The sequence below is a fragment of the Papaver somniferum genome, chromosome 10 (assembly GCF_003573695.1).
Source record: "Papaver somniferum cultivar HN1 chromosome 10, ASM357369v1, whole genome shotgun sequence".
In the NCBI taxonomy this organism is placed as follows: domain Eukaryota; kingdom Viridiplantae; phylum Streptophyta; class Magnoliopsida; order Ranunculales; family Papaveraceae; genus Papaver; species Papaver somniferum.
Window position 1 is genome coordinate 155,425,551 of NC_039367.1, and position 19,503 is coordinate 155,445,053.

Consider the following 19,503-nt stretch of genomic DNA (forward strand, 5'->3'; position numbering starts at 1 on the left):
GTGCATCCATGACTGCCTGCAACCCATTAGCCACTCCGGTAGACACCAACTCAAAGCTTAGCGCTACCTCTGGACCAGCTCTTAAGGATCCTACCTTATACCGAAGTTTGGCCGGGGTATTACAGTATCTTACTTTTACTCGACCGGATATATCTTACGCGGTTCAACGGGTATGTTTATTCATGCACGACCCTAGAGAACCTCACATGCAGGCCCTTCGGCGTATACTTCGGTACCTCCACGGCACTATCAATCATGGATTGTTTTTATCTGTATCCACCATTTCTGGCATCCATGCATACTCCGATGTTGATTGGGTGGGCTGTCCTGATTCACGACGATCAACCTCTGGTTTCTGCATCTTTCTGGGTGACCACCTTGTTTCTTGGTCTTCCAAACGTCACGCAACTGTTTCTCGCTCTAGTGCTGAAGCTGAATATCGGGGCGTGGCCAATGCTGTGGCCGAGACAACTTGGCTCCGGAATTTACTTATTGAGCTACATATACCACTACGACGCGCTACTATCGTGTATTGTGACAACGTGAGTGCTGTCTACATGTCTGGTGATCTTGTTCAACATCAACGCACAAAACATGTGGAAATCGACATTCATTTTGTTCGTGAACGCGTACGTATTGGAGACATTCGAGTGTTGCACATTCCATCTGAAAATCAGTATGCTGATATTTTTACAAAAGGTCTTCTTAGCTAGACAATTATTTATTCGTTTTCGTACTAGTTTAAGCGTTTGTTCCTCTCCCGCTAAGACTAAGGGGTGTAATAGATTATATTTTGCCATATTTATAGGACCCATAATATTCTCATTGAATAATCCAAGACTTCTATACTATCTAAAAGATGGAATCACATATGGGCCTCTATCCCCATACTTAAATTTCCCTATTGGAGCTATTCTGAACCCCCTTCATTATCTGTGATTAATAAATTCATGGATTTTGTGGATAGAACATTGATTCTTCGTGATGCATCATCAAATTTTCAGAAAGTCTATCTTCAAACGCATAATCACATGAATGCATCTAGGGTTCATTCATGGATCTCTTATATAACAACGCGTAATGTCCAAGAACTCAGTCTTTGCTTGCGTCCAGAGAAACCTTTTTTCTATTCCTTCATCCCTTTCAAATGTGAATCACTGGCTAAACTGCAGTTAAGTGCATTCTGTGCTATTCATATTCCTAAAAGTTTCTCTTTTCCGAAACTCAAGAGCCTTGAACTTCGTTGTATCCAATTTAGTGATGATTGCTGGAATGGGAAACACTTTTCAAATTGCCCTGTCCTTGAAAAATTGATTTTGGGAAACTGGACTTGGTTCGGTGTGAGGAAATTCTGCATTTTAACTCCAGGTCTAAAAGTCTTGGAAATTGAAAATGATAGTTTCGAAGAAGATGGTTTACGTGATTGTGATCTCAAAATTTATGCACCGAATCTAGTATCTCTTTCCTACATGGATGCTGTGGCTAAGGATTATGACATGTCCAGCTTTGTAAAATTAGATGACGCAGAAATCTACTTCAATAAATATGATGGGGATGAAAGGATAGGTCATGGTGCAGCTGTAAGGAAGTTTCTTCAAGCGCTTTCGCATGTAAAAAGTCTAATGGCAGGTGCTTTAGACCTAGAGGTATTCATCATTGCTCGTGATCTCTTTATGTTTTTATGTATTATGTGGTTGATCAGACTCCTGGAAACTGAATTTTATGCTTGTTCTTACTGCCTTGTGATGAAATAGGCTGCCCTCGTTGTAGACGACTTCATAAACATCCTACCTACATTTCATAATCTGAACATATTGGACCTGATTCTAGGACCAGCCACAGATGAATTAATATTTGCATTGCTCAAAGCTGCACCTAATCTGAAGAAGCTTCGATTCGACTGCACAAGCATGCAGAACTTTGGATTTAAATTTGTTAACCATTTATGCCTTCTGAAGCTGTTTTTATGACTTTGTCTGGTTTTTTTATTCTAATTCAGGACATTTTTGACGATGATGATGACAATGACGATATAGTGTATGATGAAACTGAAGACTTGTTTGGACACCTCTAGTCAGTTCGGTTCATGGGATTTCAGTTGGAGGGGAGAGAGATGCGATGGGCGAAATTAATTTTGAAAACCGCAAAATCTTTACGGAAAATGACTATTTGTACTGACTGTTGCGACGTGAAAGAGAAAGAATTAGTTGAATCGGAGTTACAAAATCTTCCAAGAGCCTCTGTGGTTAAGTTTGTCTAAAAATTGTGATGGAGTTATGTAGTGGGTTTAGGAGGCTGTATCTCGAAATTCTTGCACCAAGATGTGTGGCGAAGGATTACGAAATGTCTAACTTTCTATCACTTGATAAAGCAGTAGTTGGATTTTTGTGTTTTTAGTATGAATCACGAAGCGTATAGAGGAATGGATAAGTCAGGCTGTGAGTAAGTTTCTTCGGGTAGTATCACATGTCAGCTTGAATTTTCTTTGGCAAGTGTGCAAATTTTTTGATTCTGAATACCGTCTTAATTAAAAAGTATATGATGAAATTGAAGACTTGTTTCGACACCTCCAGTCAGTTTACTTTAGCGCATTTAGTGGGAAGAAGAGGGAGTTGAGATGGGCAGAATTAGTTTTGAAGAATGCAATATCTTTGCAGACGATGCTTATTGTATATGGTACTCTCTGTTCTAATGCGGGTATGCTGAAAAGCAAAGAAGTAGTTATGTCGGAGCTGCTAAGTTTTACAAGAGCCTCTTGGAGATGTAAGGTTCAATTCGTCGAAAACTGGTGATAGACTTCAACCAGTTTGGTTCAGCATAAGTGCAGTTTGAGTACCAGCCCTCTGTTACTCGTATATCATTGACCGCAGTAGTCCCGTGTCTTCCTCCAAGAGACTTTTTGACATTTGTGGGAATAAAAGAGACGAAACCAAGTAGAAGCAGTTAGGTGCAACAGTTGCACTGCAACTTGTTCCACTTGTCAACCGGCTACTATTAAAAAGCGAAATCTATTTTAGGTCTTCATTTATTTATGTATGCATGTTTCCTTATTTGCTTAGGACTCTATTTTTATGTTCTCTATAAATAAATAGATGCAGAACCCTAGTTTGTTCGAGAGTCTTATTCATTCATTATCGCAACTATGGATTTGAATAATCGGAAGCTACTTAAGGGACAGAATAGAAACAGCATTGGTGCCAGAAGATAGGATTAGTGAATTACCCGCCTCAATTCTTCATTATATTCTTTCATTCATTGAAACCAAGTACGTCGCTAGAACTTCTGTACTATCTAAAAGATGGAATGACATATGGACCTCTATACCCATACATGTTTTTCCCTCTTGGACACGTCAAGTCTGTTTGTCCGAGATCAATAACTTCATGGATTTTGTGGATAGAACATTACATCTTCATGATGCGTCGGATATTCAGAAGTTCTGTCTCTGTACACATAAATAGATGAATGCATCTCGGGTTCATTCATGGATCTCGACTATAACAAGGGGTAATAATGTTGAAAAACTCAGTCTCTATTTACATTGTAGATACCATAGTATAAGCCGACACGTGGCCATAGGAAGGCACGGGAATCTGGTGAAAATATCTTACTTCAAGCCCCGAGATTCGTCGTCAGGGACTTGTCAAATCAAGTTAGAATTATCCTTATCCGCACGGCAGCGAAGTAAAGTTGGGGACGAGGTAACTCGCCAAAGGAGGGAGTAGAGCGCGAGAAGAATCAGATGTTCATTACGAAATAACCATGAAATAATGTGACTTGGCTTGGAAGAAAAGCTACCCCCATGAAGTAGATGAATTATCGAGCAAGAAATGGGACAGGTGTCCCGACAAGACAACGTGAAGTCAGCGAAAGGTGGATAAAGAGTTAGGGTTTCCTTGTAATTCATAGGCTTGGAGAGGAATTAGGGTTTCCTAGAACCACGAGTGTAACTTGTATTTTGCTTGAGATTAATAAATAAATTTAAGTTCTTGTGTTATCATGTCTTAGACCTTATTCACTTTCCATTTGGGTGTGTTGTTGGATTTCCAGTAATCACATTTTGGCGCTAGAAACAGGGATTGAACCTGTGATTGAGGATCTATCCTTGTCTAAAGAGTAGGGAGAGAAGTTGAGGTTGCACCAAAGAGGTGGGTACAAGGACGGATTTCGGAACGAGGTAAAAGACGAAGAGAAAGGTGAGGAAAACGAAATCACAATCGGTGTTGAGAAGGAGTACACGATTGGAGGCTCGGGATCAGGAGGTGAAGAACGATATATTGGTAAAGGACGAAAAACGAAGGACCGTGATACAAGGGGAACGCAGATCGAAAGTGAAAGCCGGGACTGTGGAGAAACCTGGTCGGATTGTGAAAGCCGGGACTACCGCGGAAAAGGAAATGAACCAAGAAAAGGTGGAGGCAAACGATAACGAGGAGGATAAGGTATCGGAAGAACTGTGTGAAACCCCTAATAAGAGGAAGATGACCAGATGATGCATGAGGAACGTGAACGAGAAATGACTGATGAGGTCATGTGGGAAGGAAACAATGAAGCGGAGGAAATCACGTCGTTATCTCAAAGGAATATCTGGAACGAAAGAAATCAGGAGATATATGAACAAGGGGTGATGGAGTTGCTAGGAGGGTATCATAGAGAAAGAGACTTAAGGAGGTTGTTAGAAGAGGCGAGACGGGAAAATCGCGAGCTAAGGTATGAGGAAGAGAGGAGACATGAGGAGGAAAGCAAACGCGTCAAAACAGAAGTAAACATTGATGAAATAAGAAGGAGAAACATAGATCACGAGATCTTATGCGAGCTACGAAGCTTAAAGATGCAGGTTGGAAGTTCACAAAAAGGCGACGAGGAGAGGGGAAGATCCAGGAGAAAAGATCCACGAGGAGATGGAGGAGGGAGGCATAAGCTGAAAAACAAAGGGCAGATCAGACAAGAATCGACGGCCTGGACGGAGTTAAAACTTCCAGAACTTAACACAACTTTGGAGAAGGTATGGGAGGAGGTGATATTGACCGAAGAGATGCCAACACCACCAAATCTGGGGAGAGAACCAGTCCTGGGAAGCAAGAGTCATGAATTTTGCAGGTATCATCGTTTCCACGGACATCATACCAATAACTGCAGGAGTGTAAGGAAGACCATACACCGGCTTATCAAACAAGGGAAACTCGCGCACTACATTGATCCAAAGGAGACATCGATGATTACTCGTCACAACAAGCAACCAAAGGAAAGCCGAGAAAGGAGACGATTGAGATGTAATTTCATAGTGCATTCCAGGGGAAGTTTCCAGGATTTTGAAGATAATGTACTCTCAAGAGTGTACAAGGTGGATCGCGAAGGTAATGAGATAATGAACTCCCCGAAGGAAGAACCATTAGAAGGCTGGCAAAAGAGAGAAATATCCTTTTCATTGAAGGACGTGCCAGAAGGAGAAATCCAGCATATGAATTCACTAGTTGTTATCCTAGCTTTGGCCCGGATTGCATCCCAAGAAAGGGGTCAGCAAAATAAGGAGATGACTTTGGCGGTGGACAAAGTCTTGATAGACATGGGAATCTCAGTAGACGTCCTCTTTTACCATAGCTTTAGATCTCTGGGTATGAGGATTCTGACTTGTTACCTTCTGTGTATACGATATACGGATTCAATGGAGTGGCGACAAGGCCAAAAGGCGAGATATGCTTGAAAATATTGTCGGGAGAGTTGGAAACAAAGGTTACTCTGTGTGTGGTAGATGTGGAGTCACCATATAACGCTCTTATAGGTAGACCATGGGTGCATGGAATAAAAGGAGTTGCGTCCACTTATCACCAAATGATACGGTTCCCAATGCCAAGTGGAATCGGCGAAATATGAGGAAGCAGCGAAGAAGCCGAGAACTGCAACAAGAAAGATGTTGATATTTACGAGAGCAAAGTAAAAAGGAAGAAGGAACGGAAGAGGATGGTACTGGAGCTGAAGAAGGATGACGAATTACAGGTATACCTGGAAAAGGCTAAAGAAGGGTGGGAAATACCTAGCGAGGTATCAGTAAAGGAGGGAGAACCCGCGATGCCCATAAAAAAACCAACCCCGTTGGGAGAGCCAACCATGAATTTCGCCGCAGTCGAACCGACGAAAGATGTAAATCTAGGAACGGAAGACGAACCAAAAATCTTAAAAATTGGGACGAAAATGGAGGAGGAAGAAGAAAAAAGATTGGTGGAACTATTTACAAAATATGGAGACATATTTGTGTGGAGCATGGAGGAAATGACAGGCATTGATCCGCATGTTGCGTGCTATCAATTCAAATTATACCCAGCAATCAAGCCAGTAAGACAACGGATAAGGAAGATAGCGACGACCTATCATGAGAAAATTGACAAGGAACTTCAGAAGATGATGAAGGCAATCATCATAAAGCCAGCGAAATATCCAGATTGGATTGCGAATATGGTGATTGTACCGAAGAATAACAATGGCATAATAATTAGTATTGATTTCAGTGATCTAAATACCGCTTGTCCCAAGGATAGTTACCCTTTACCAAATATCCATCAGATGGTGGAAGCAGCGTCCGCGTACAAAAGGTTATCATCCTTGGATGGGTATTGTGGATACAATCAAATATCTTTGGCCTAGGAAGACCAGGAGCACACGGCTTTCTTCGCTCCTAGGGGGTTGTACTGCTACACGAGAATGCCATTTGGATTGAAAAATGCAGGGGCTACATACCAGCGAATGGTGGAGAAGGTATTCGCAAAATGGGTACACACAACATTGGAAGTCTATGTAGACGACATGTTGGTCAAACCAAAGACTCCGGAGATCATGTGGAAGACCTGAAAGAGATCTTCGATCAGATGAGGAGATACAAGATGAAAGTCAATCCGTTAAAGTGCATTTTCGGGGTAGAATCAGCAAAGTTCTTAGGCCATATAGTTTCTCGAAAGGGCATAGAGGTGGACCCTACAAAGGTACAAGCGATACTAGAAATGCCATCACCAGCTACTGTAAAAGATGTGCACAAGTTAAATGGGCAGCTCGCGGCACTGGGAAGGTTCATCTCGCGGTCATCTGATAAATGTAAACACTTCTTTGACATTTTAAAGAAGGGAGACAAATTCGCGTTGACACAAGAATGTGAAGAAGCTCTGAAGGGCATAAAAGAACACCTAATCAAGTTATCAATCCTTCAAAAGACGGAACCATGGGAGGAGTTGTTACTCTGTCTCGCATCCACACCCAATGCTATTAGTGCAGTCCTACTCATGAACGATGGAGGAGTAGAAAAACCCATATTCTACGTAATTAAAACCTTGAATTCCGCAGAAAAAAATTACCCTAAGATCGAAAAATTAATATTGGCGTTATTCTATGCATCACGAAAATTGCGGACTTATTTCCAAACCCACAAAATCAAAGTCCTCACAAGGATACCCATAGAGTCATTCTTGAAGCATTCTCAAAGGGTTGGGAGAGTAGAGAGGTGGAACACTCACATCAACCATTTCGGGCTTAAATACGAAGTACAGACTTCGACGAAGTCGCATATAATAACAGAGTTTCTCGCTGAATTTCCTTCGAAAGAAGATGGGAGTGCGGAAGACATGATGGAGACGGACGAAATCCGAACGGACCCAAGGGATCTGCTAAAGCAAAGTCATCCCAGGAGATGGGAAATCTTCGTTGATGGTGCGTCTAATAGCTTTGGAGGGGGTGTAGGAATAATATTCACCTCGCCTGCAGGCGAGCGAATAGTATTTTGTTTTCGTCTGGAATACAAAGCCACGAATAATGAAATCGAGTATGAGGAAGTAATACAGGCTTTGATAATTGCAATATAAATGGAACTGGACGAAGTACGAATTACTAGTGACTCACAACTAGTATTTTGTCAGATTGAAGGAGTGTATAATACAGTCGATCCAGTGATGATGAAATACCAGCAGCTCGTGCAAGACTATTCGGCGAAAATACGAAGTATCATATGGAGAAACATAAATAGAGATAACAATCGACATGCAGATGCATTATCCTTCATAGCTATCATGATGGAGAATCCAAAAATCGGGCATATTGTGATTCAGCGGTTGATGCAGCCGTCAGTAAGCAAAGAAGAAAGAGAACTTCAAGTAATGACGATAGAAGGGAGGAACTCAGTAATGAGCAAATAGGATTGGAGAACACCCATCTACAACTACTTGATGAAAGGAGACTTTCAACGAGATAGACAAGAGGCAAACAAAATCAAAAGCAAATCCACGAATTACGAGGTACGAGAAGGGATCCTTTATAGGCGATCATTCTTGGGTCCACTGATGAGGTGTTTGTCGTAGGAGGAAGGGATTGAAATTATGTAATGAATTCATTGTGGGGACGTTGTAAACCACAGCGGAACCAGATCACTAGCTTACAAGACCCTAACACAGGGTTACTTTTGGCCCTACATGCATAAAGATGCGAAAGACATTTCTACGAGGTGTGAGGCACGTCAAAGGTTCGACAAAAGGATACATGCACCACCTACAATCTTGAACACAGTATTAAGCGTGTGGCCATTCTCCATGTGGGGAATAGATATCGTGGGTCCCTTTGTCATGGGGGAGAAGAAAACAAGGTACTTGATTGTAGCAACAGACTTCACAAAGTGGGTGGAGGCAAAGGCTGTGCAGCATACAAAAGACGGGGATATATACGATTTTATCCTTGAACACATCATTTGTAGATTTGGTATACCAGTCCTGATTGTTTCATACAATGGAAATCAGTTCGAAGGGGAGAATGTGAAGATGTTGTTCAACGCCTTTAAGATTCAATCCGGGAAATCTACTTCATTATATCCCCAGAGTAATGGGCTGGCAGAGGCTACAAATAAAACAGTGGCCTCCATGCTGAAAAAGAAGCTGGAAGGGCATCACAAAGGATGGTGCGAGCAGATCCCGAACGTGCTATGGTCATATAGAACCACAAGGAGAGAAGAAACAGGAGTATCCCCGTTCTATTTAACGTACGGAGCAGAGGCAATGCTACCATCCGAAGCCATCCTGCCCACAACAAGGACAGAGGCATGTGAAAAAGGGTTAAACACGGACTTAATTCTTGCAAAATTGGACGATCTCGAGGAAAATATAGAAATTATGTTACAACATATGACGAACTACCACCAGAGGATGTCGATAGAATATAATAAAAGGGTAAAACCAAGAAGCTTTGTCCCGGGAGAGCTGGAGCTACGAGAAATACCACCTTATCAGCGAGGATCAAGAGGAAATCTAGAACCCACTTGGGAGGGTCCGTACATATTAAAGAGGGTTGTTGGAAATGGGGCATATGAATTATCAGACTGCGAAGGGAAGGATACCGACGAAGAAGGGAAGATAATTTACGGTGAAGTAGAACGACAAGATAGAAGGCTAGATCATCCTCGGAACGTTGTTTACATTAAAAAATATTATACCTGAATGCAAGAAGCGAACATAATTTATCAATAAAATATTTCTACAATTTTATATGAATGGATCCGTTTACACGAGAAGATAAGACCTCACATTAGGAGGCAAATAATAACGATGAAATAAACATTTTCTAGGGAAACTCAAAACCTTCGCCTAGGAAGGCTGGGAATCCACGGCATGCATCTTAATTCACATGAAAATACAAGAGGCAAATACCTAACGCATGTCGTGGACAACTCTCAGGAACAAATCTAGGGACAATAATAAGACCTATCCGCTGGGGACCCTTTTATGATGGCCTTCGGTAAGGAGTCCAGAAATATGACCAAGGCGCCGACGTATTCGGTTGAGCTGCGGGTGCCTGGGACGTCTGGAGCGTTACCGTTCATGTCCGTCTGGCAAGTCTTGGCTATGATGCACTCGATCCCAAAGAAACCCCACTTAGGGTGTGACTTCGTAACTCCGAGCCTTATCGACGAAGAGGATAAGAAGTCGCGAAAACAATTGAATGTCGTAATAACCGGATGGGAGGAGACCAACATGCATGTTAGGGTTAACCTCCTTGAAGGGGCACTCAGGGGGAATATAGAGGGATGACACCCTCCAGATTAGGGAGTTGTGTGACAAAAAAAGACGGCAATGTCATGGGGCTGGTATTCATGGGAATAGATAAGCCTGTCATATTGTCGCGAAAATCAAACTTAGCAAAGATGTTAAGGCGAGGTTGATGGATTGCTATTCGCAAAAATAGCAAGCGCCTGAAACTTCACCGAAGAAATACCATTCATAATAGGGTGAGGCGCAATAAGACCTTAACTATCAGGCGCATTAAGACCTCATAAATAATAAAATAAAATGTAAACAAAAAATAGACGTATACACACCGAAATGGCGTAGTTATGAAAAGCGTAACCAAAATACCCTCGTCTTGATCGGACAAAGCTCAATAAGAACAAGAGGCAAGTATATACTTTTTATATTTTTGTTATTTTTTAGCATTATCCTCTCAAGACTACGAAGTGCTTAAGGAATAATTCGAAAGCTAAGAGACAAGGCATCAGATAAAGGAGCACGAAGGAAAAGAGCGAAGTCGAAGGCATATTTTTACAACTAGAACACAAGTATATACTTTGGGTGAAAAGATTAAAGGCGGAAACAACAGTTCTAATTGAAAAAATAGCAAGATCATAATATATATATAAGATTGAAGTTTATATACATAAGTGAAGAATACAAGGGTAAAAGATCGTATTCTCTAATCATCATCTCCATCAGCCTCATCATCTTCATCAGACTCTGTGCCTCGTCGGAAGAAAGGATTGGTTCGTGGATAGTAGGCTCCGGTTCGGGTTCGTCTTATGAAAAATACCTCAAGCTCCATGGGAATGCGAGGAATATTCTCTGAGCCGCAGAATTCATTAAAGAGACTGACCTTTTCATCTTGGGCATTTCGGCGAAGCTTCTTTGCAAGTAAAACTGCGTCCTTCACCATCTTGTCGAGATCCTCGTTTAAGCCGCGGACATCTTCTTGAAGATAAGAGACTTGGTCCTTAAGATTTTGCTCGGAACCTGAGATGAAGAAAGATAAGTAAGTAGGCTATTTAGAAATCTAAGGCAAAATCGAATGGATAAGAAAGGAAAACTTACGACGAAGGGCAGACGAGATGTTTTTCTCCTCAGCAAGTTGCGATTCTAATTGAGTGATACGAGCACTCTGCCGACCAATAAGGTCCCGACTTTCGTGAATTTTCACGAGATGGGACATGCTGTGATTATGTCCCTAAGGAGGCGAATAAGAAAGAAATGAGTAAGGTAATGTTGTTAAGGCAAATAAGAAAGGAATCGGCTGTCACACTTACCAAACACAACAGGGAAGCATGTTGTTGAATGGAGAGATTCAAGGAAGCATTCTGGATAAATCCATGATCGGCATCTAGAAAGGAATCAGAGCTCAAGGAGGTCAAGGATTCAGTAGTCGCGGATCTCAAGGAGGAGTTCGAACGAGTTGTCACGAAGATATCCTGAAAGAATTTCATATCAGGAAGATATGTTGGGTCTTTAGAATCATCAACATGAGGGCGAGAGGAGCTAGGAGGAGGACGGGCTAGTCCCGAAGGACGAACTTGAGATAGCCTATTTACGTCCAATGTGCGAGAACGATGTTGAGAAGGCTCCCGAGCACGAGGAGAGGTTGAAGAGTCATCCTAAAAACCGCGAAAATAGGGACGAACCTGAGCGGAGGAGGAGGAAACCTTTGAGCGATCACGCTTTCTTATGTTTGCAGCAGGGCCCGTTGCAACTCGAGATTCCTCCCTCTGCGAAGTGAAAGATTAGGAGTTGGATTAAGAAATTGAGAATATGTGACTCGCGAGATACAAACCTGAGCTGGAAGTGGCTTCTTGGAGCGGTCCTTTATCATGCCAGGAGGTGGGAAGGAATACAAAGGGAAAAAGCAAGGACGTTAGAGGGGTATACAGTAAATAAAGGGGAAATTGAATGAAAAGTCAAACTTTCCCCAGGGGGCATCTTTGGCCAATTAAATCGACCCGGTTCGTAGAGGACCGTAACGAGGCACACCATTCTCGTCTAAGCCCCACACGAAGGGGCCTTCGATCACCAGAGGATGCATCATCCAATTTTCGTCGTTGGATAAACGAAAATACATGTTCCTCTTTTCACCAGTACGGTCGACATCCAAAAGTAGTGCCTTAGATGGATCATCCAAGATCTTACGGGTAAACTTCACACCCCACTCTTGGTACGATCTTGTGGACAAGTACTGGACGAGGTAATTTTCCAGAAAAGATTCGACGTGATAATCAGCCGAAGGAAAGTCCGACCCTAATTCAGGAATCTGAGAAGGAAGGCATTTGATCTTCGAACAAATTCGTTAGCCAAGAGAATAGTGTTCCCACTTAGCTGATAAACACCAGGGCGATGACAAGCTAAAATCTCAAGGAATAGAGGATTCTTGGGATCATATAGGGGAAAAGAAACCCCTGCTCTTCACTGTCCAATGGTGACAATCATCCTCGATGAAGTCCAGGTTTCAGCCTGTATCCACCGGTAGTTTAATTCCATCAAATCAGTAGCCGTGATGGGAGGAGTAACAGAGGAGTCTATTGCGGGAGATAGGGTGATTCCTACCGTATTAAGGTAGGTCTTAAACTCTTCATAGGTCCAAGATATGGTTGGAGGGGGAATCTTTCTGAGAGCCATTAAAAAACAGAAGAACAGAGCTTACTGGAGATAAGAGGGTAAAGGAGGAGAAGACTAAAGTCTTAGATAGATGATAAGAATGAGTATTTATACCAGATGACTGATCAGAACGACCCACGAATGAAGAATATGAACCGGTAATCGACGGTTACAAGGAAAAGAGAACCACGTGGAATACGAAGAAAGGGAGGAAAGGAGGTTATCAAACTTCAGACGGTTCTTATTCTCCTCTCTTTACGATCGAGCAGAATAAGAAAAGGCAAAATGTAGATAACAAAGTATAAGCGGACACGTGGCCATAGGGAGGCGCGGGAATCTGGTGAAAAGATCTTACTTCCATCCCCGAGATTCGTCGTCAGGGACTTGTCAAATCAAGTCAGAATTATCCTTATCCGCACGGCAGCGAAGTAAAGTTGGGGACCAGGTAACTCGCCAAAGGGGGGAGTAGAGCGCGAGAAGAATCAGATGTCCATTACGAAATAACCACGAAATAATGTGACTTGGCTTGGAAGAAAAGCTACCCCCACGAAGTAGATGAATTATCGAGCAAGAAATGGGACAGATGTCCCGACAAGACCACGTGAAGTCAGCGAAAGGTGGAGAAAGAGTTAGGGTTTCCTTGTAATTCATAGGCTTGGAAAGGAATTAGGGTTTCCTAGAACCACGAGTGTAACTTGTATTTCTCTTGAGATTAATAAATAAATTTAAGTTCTTGTGTTATCATGTCTTAGACCTTATTCACTTTCCATTTGGGTGTATTCCTGGATTTCCAGTAATCACATACATCTAGAAAAACCTTTTATTGTTCTTGTGTCTCTTTTTAGATGGGAATTACTGACTAAATTGGAGCTAAGTGCATCCTGTGATATTCATATTCCTAAAGGCTTTTCTTTAAGTGCATCCGTGGAATTCGATTTACTGATGATGATGGCTGGAATGAGCAACACTTTTCTAATTCCCCTGTACTTGAAAAATTGAAGTTGGCAAACTGCACTTGGTCTGGCATGAGGAAATTCTGCATTTTTGCTCCAGCTCTAAAAGTTCTGAATTATTCATCATCTCAAAATTCATGCACCAAGTCTGGTAACTCTTGTTTACGCTGGTAGTGTGGCCAAGGATTATGACCTATCTCGCTTTGCAAAACTAAATAATGCAGCAGTCTACTTTGATGCAACAAGGGAGCAAACGACTCCAGTTGTAAGTAAGTTTCTTGGAGCTCTTTCCAATAATAGAAAGTCTAACGATAGATCCTACAGTCCCAGAGGTATTTTCTTTCTTTATGCTCATGTTTATGTTTCTATGTAATATATGGTCAATCAGACTCCTCAAAACTGATATATTTGTTGGCACTGCCTTGTGACAAATAGGTTGTCTCCGATGCAGACGATTTGATGACCAACCTACCTAGATTTAATAATCTGAACAAGTTGGACCTGTTTGATGGACCAACCACAGATAAATTAATATTTCCATTGTTGAAAGCAGCACCTAATCTGAAGAGCCTTGAATTCGACTATGTAAGTGCTCAAAACTTTTGATATTAAATACACGTCTGAAACGACTAAGCATGTCTGGGGTTTACATGTGTTAATCGTCAGTCTAAAAAGTTATTCTTATTATGTTTGTTTGTTTTCTTTCCATCCCAGCCCACTCTTTTGTCTATGGATGCTGCAAAAGAATACGATGAAGCTGATGGCTTGTTTCGGCACCTCCAGTCAGTTCGGGTCAGGGGATATGGTTGGGAGGGGAGACTGTTGCAATGGGCAAAATTAATTTTGAAAACTGCAAAACTTTTGCAGAAAATGACTGTTATTTCTTTCCATCATAATGAGAAGGAGAAAGAAGTATTTATATCGGAGTTATTAAGTCTTCCAGGATCCTCTGAGAGATGTGTGCTTAATTGCCATCACTTGGACTTTCTGGAAATGTAGGAACAATTTGATATTCAACGGAATCAACTTCGAAGCGGACCAAGTTATCAAAAAAAATTGACGCTCAATGCTACTACTGGTGTCAGATTGGGCTCAGCTTTTTTGTAAATCAATCTTACATCTAGGGTTTGTATAATTGGGCGTCATAGGTTGTGTCGGTAAGGTTTACATTGGTATGCTTGAGTTATTCCGAATGGGGTCTGTTTATTCCAATCTTTGGTTGTACTTTTTGCCGAGGTGAAAAAAAAAAAAAATTGTCATGGAGGCATATGATTCTTGGAGTCAGCATATTGTGTTGAGTTGCTTACTACCACACGCTAAAATAAGTACTTCTTTGTATTTAAGCTTGGTCTTCGGCAACGGATTTTAGAATGAAAAATTTAGTTTGTGAAAAAATTGACTGAAAACAATGGATGTAGAGAATTACCATTATCTCCTGACAATGACCACACCACTAAACCTCTTATTGAAATCAAGCCTGTTATAGGGGCGGCATGGTCTATTAGAGGGGCGGCAGTGTGATAGTAATGTCCCTCAAGTTGGTTAGGAATGTTCTATAAGGGGTGTTAATTGACTAGATTGCACTCCCCATTTTTTAACTTAAATCAAAGCTAAATTGAAAATTTGTTTTCTTTCTTCTTCTCTTCTCCTCCTCCCATCAACCGTAACCTCCATTAAAACTCAAAATTTCATCGTCTTCGATTAATCAACGATTCGAAAATTAATCAAGTGTAGTGTAATGACTTATATGAGGTACGTTTTGAAAACTCAGTAACGATTTGGTTTATTTTGTTCGATTTAAGTTTAATTTCTATCAAAAATTAGGGTTTTAGATGAAAATTGAAATTGAAATTTATGGGTTTATGTGAGTTACGGTTGATTTTAACTCAATTAGGAACCGTAACTGGAGATTTTGATGTTGTTACGGTTGGTAATAGTTCAATAACCAATCGTATGTTCTTATATCTGATAATTTTCTTCAGTTATGGTTGGTAACCATTTTAGTTTACGAACCGTAACTCAGATACGGTTGGTATCGAGCATTTGGTTACCAACTGTAACTGAGTTACGGTTCGTATCGAGCATTTAGTTACCAACCGTAACTGATTTTACGATTGGGTTTTCTTCAAGTTTAACCAGTTACGGTTGGTAGTTCATCTTTTACGAACCGTAACTTCGATTTACGGTTGGTTATGAGCAAAATTCCAACCGTAATTAGCTCTGAAAATGTAAACAAATTGATTTTTTTACGTACTTTAGATAACTTTAAGCAACAAAAAGCTAGTTGGGACAAATTTAGAAGTATACCCTGTCATTTTCAGGTCATGGTTCTTCATTTTGTTGGTTAATTTCTTCAATTGATTGAGACCGACCTTTTCCTCTAATTTTTTTTTTAACTCTAAAAATCTGATTTTGGTTTTGATTTTGAGTTAATATAAGTGAAATTAATCATTAACATTAAACTTAATTATCATCACTAGACTAGGTTATTAATTATGAGGGTTAATTTGTCATTTCCAATTTTTCTTTTTGGATAAGGGACTCTTGAATTATCATGTAATGATCCTTTTTATCCTATTACAATGCCGCCCCTCTAATAAACCATGCCTACACTGTAACAGGCTTGATTGAAATACTTCGTAAATAGGTTGCTAAGACTGGGCTTTGCTGACCTTTTAGCTTAGGAGTGTCGGGGTTGATGTGTGGTTGTGTTGAAAAACTAGGTATAGAGAGAAAGTAGAGAGGAAAAAGAACGCGGAAACAAAAAAAGCTAGTGTGATAATTTTAATTTATTTTTGAATGAAAAGAGCAAATTTTATACGAAACTATCAGTCACTGAAAAAGTGACAAAAAGAAGAATTATAAAGATGAGCAAATCATAGCATCCCGGTTATACATCAAAATTGATAAACTGAAACTCCTAAAAAAATCAGTGTTTATTGTCCAACACAAACCCCTAAACATTTAATCTCAATAATCAACTGCTTAGTGTTTCTGACCAAATTCTTGTATATTGTGATAATGCTTATCGATATTTCATTAACAATAACACAAAATTGGTTAAAAAGATCAAAATCAACAATTCCTGGGTGAAATGGACAGTTAGATTTTGATACTATTTAAATGGACAAAAATGCAAAAATAGGCAGGATGTAACCAGTTTCATCGTACCCATTTTCAAATATTTTTTTTTTATTTTTAATTTACACAGGATGTATCCAGTTTCATCCTTGCTATTTTTTAAATTTAAGATAGGATGAATCCAATTTCATCTATTTTTTATTGATCATTTCACCCAAACTATTTTTTACTCGTCCATTTAAACCGTGATTTAAAAATATTTGGACAAATAACTATTTTTTGCTAAAATGCCCCTAAATGATTAGTGTTAAAATTTAATTAATTAGTGATAATCTTAATTAATTAGTAATAATCTTACTTAATTAGAGTTTAATTTTTTTTCCAGATTTTTTGTCTGCAATGTTTAGTCTAACTTTTTTTTTTTTTTTTTTGCCCAGATAGTATGAAAAATCGTCAAGGTATTAAAAATTTTCATTGACGACCCTCAAAAGTCGTTAATATTTAGACTATTTAAGTGACGACTCTAAACTGTCGAAGATTCATTAATGGCGGAAATGTACGACAGTTTTGGGTCGTCATAAAAATGATCAATTCCCTAACGACCCTTTGGAAGGGTCGTTACTGTTTCGGTTACGCGGTTGACGACTTAAATAGTCGTTAATGTTTTAGAAATGTCGTTATAGACTGTCGTTAATCTCTAAAAAGAGTCGTTAGTGTATGACAGTTTAGAATCGTTATTGTTTTGATCATGATGTATATGACGACCCTAAACTGTCGTTAATGTCGGTGAAGGGTCGTTACTTGAAAAAAAAATATTAATCAAGGGTAAAATAATATATTAATCTTCCGATTTTTACACCCTGAAAAATTTGGGGGGCAAACAAAATTCCATGGCCCCCAATTAAACTAGGTTGTTATACTCTATCGTGTAATTTGGTTTAAAGGTCAGATTCAACTAGGTCACCTGAGAAAGTATGAACCCTTATAAATAACATTTTTATCCAATCCTTTGTTATTGGTGTCGAAGATAACTAAGACATTTGTGCATCCTACTAACTTGTTGACTTTGATACAGAACATAAAAACCTACAAGGACGTAAAAAGTTGTGACGATGCAAAACAAGAACTTGTGGAAGTGGTGGAAAGAGATGCATACTGCTTGTCTGGGCATGGCTATACATCCTCTTGCAACCACCAGTTCTAATGTTGATTAATTGCACTTGTCATACAATTTATTAATCAGGACTCAGACTTACATTGGTCTGAACTCTCGTTGAGTTTGATTTAGTTCTTATTTGAGTTACATCTAGTTTTCATTTGAATTCTCATTTGAGTTATAGTTCTTATTTGAGTTTCATTTGGTCATATGAATTCTCATTTGAGATTTAGTCAAATTTAGTCAGGCCAAACAAATTCAATCAACTAACTGAGTCATTTTTTTTAATATTAAAACGTATATATGACTGATGAGGGTCAGTCTTAACACCTTTACTGTTAAAATTGGTCATTGATATAGGTTGTTCCGCGACCCACGGAGCCACATCATAGATGAATAAAACAACGATAATTCCCGTGACCGTTAAAACAAGTCTTTTAACTCGTATCAATGACTAATATTAGCGGTCGCGAAACTTCTATTTTCCACTATTGTGCTATTGCGACTTTGCTAATATGGTGATTATGATGGTCATTGGCTACGTTGATGTTTCCCGATGGTTGAATAGTCTTTTCTGTCTCTATTAGGCTTCCGACAATTTTTCAGACAACAACTTTTCCGAACTGTAAAATCAATCTAATCGCCGGAAAATATCGCAGACAACGAACATTAAACTCGATCATTTGGTGGACAAAACAGTCTACGCAAAGCCTATGACGGACTTTGTAGTTGATAACATCGTGGACAGAAAACCAACACATCAGTTGTCAGGAATTTTACCAATCGATCATGGATTGAAAAATCAACACAAGATTTTTGCGAACTTTGGAAACCGAAAATGTCGTTGACTGAAAAGTCAACACAAGAATTTCTGGAAGCTTAAACAAACTCTGATCTCCAACGTGTCATACCACAACTAAATCCATTAATTATGACTGGATCCGTGTCCCCAGTTTGTGTGTGCCCTCATATCCCTCCAATAGGGTGTTGAGATGTAGCATCATTTTTACTTTCAAAGTTAGATTTTTATCGTTAAATGATCGGCTCCGGTACCATTTCCCCAGCTTCTGTGTGCCCTCATGTCCCTCCAATAGGGTGCTGACATGTGGCGCAACTTTTTTCTTCGGAAGTTAGTTTTTTTCTCTTATCGTTAAATGCTCTAATCAAAATGGAAGGAAACACCGGAACTTGAGTACTTTCCTTTTTAAAAAAAAAAGACATTTCCCCAACTCCATATCAACTTAATTTTTCCATCAAAGGAGAAGATAATCCGATCAATTGAGTTTATCATAAAAACTAATTTAATGGTTGTGGATCTTCCAGAAACTTCGTACGCTTAATACTAAAACATATGCAATTACATCAAGGATTGCATTGTTCTTCGTCAATTACCTTTCAGTTCTTATTTTATCATTTAAAACCTCATGATTACCAAGGAGAAGAAGACCTGTATACTCGTAAGACCTTTAAATATCATCAGTAGAATACTAGAAATCACACTAAAAGTGATGATCAACATCTATGGGATGTTCTATGTGATAACTTTGGATGATGAATAATACAAAGTTTTCTGTTTATTTATGTTTTATTTGCAACGTCTCATAATAATCAAGAGAATTACAACGTTCAGTACAAAAAAAAAAAAAAAAAAAAAAAA

At 39.7% G+C, this 19,503-nt stretch overlaps 1 protein-coding gene across 1 annotated transcript; it reads left to right on the forward strand.

The window, feature by feature from the left end:
- Window positions 1-950: 950 nt before the first annotated feature.
- On the forward strand, window positions 951-4,429 carry LOC113316611 (putative F-box/FBD/LRR-repeat protein At1g78760). The gene is made up of 6 exons (XM_026564774.1): window positions 951-1,646; window positions 1,755-1,934; window positions 2,000-2,058; window positions 2,398-2,438; window positions 2,536-2,768; window positions 4,121-4,429. Exons 1-6 carry the CDS (start codon window positions 951-953, stop codon window positions 4,427-4,429), a joined length of 1,518 nt encoding a protein of 505 aa, XP_026420559.1.
- The last annotated feature ends 15,074 nt before the right edge of the window (window positions 4,430-19,503 follow it).

What these genes read in the sequence shown, in the direction of transcription:
- LOC113316611 (XM_026564774.1), top strand. Translation starts at nt 951, where the DNA reads ATGGATTTTGTGGATAGAACATTGATTCTTCGTGATGCATCATCAAAT. An exon ending in AGAACTTTGGATTTAAATTT is followed by an intron (nt 1,935 to 1,999) that starts GTTAACCATTTA and finishes ATTCTAATTCAG; the next exon opens with GACATTTTTGACGATGATGA. An exon ending in TATGATGAAACTGAAGACTT is followed by an intron (nt 2,059 to 2,397) that starts GTTTGGACACCT and finishes TTGTGTTTTTAG; the next exon opens with TATGAATCACGAAGCGTATA.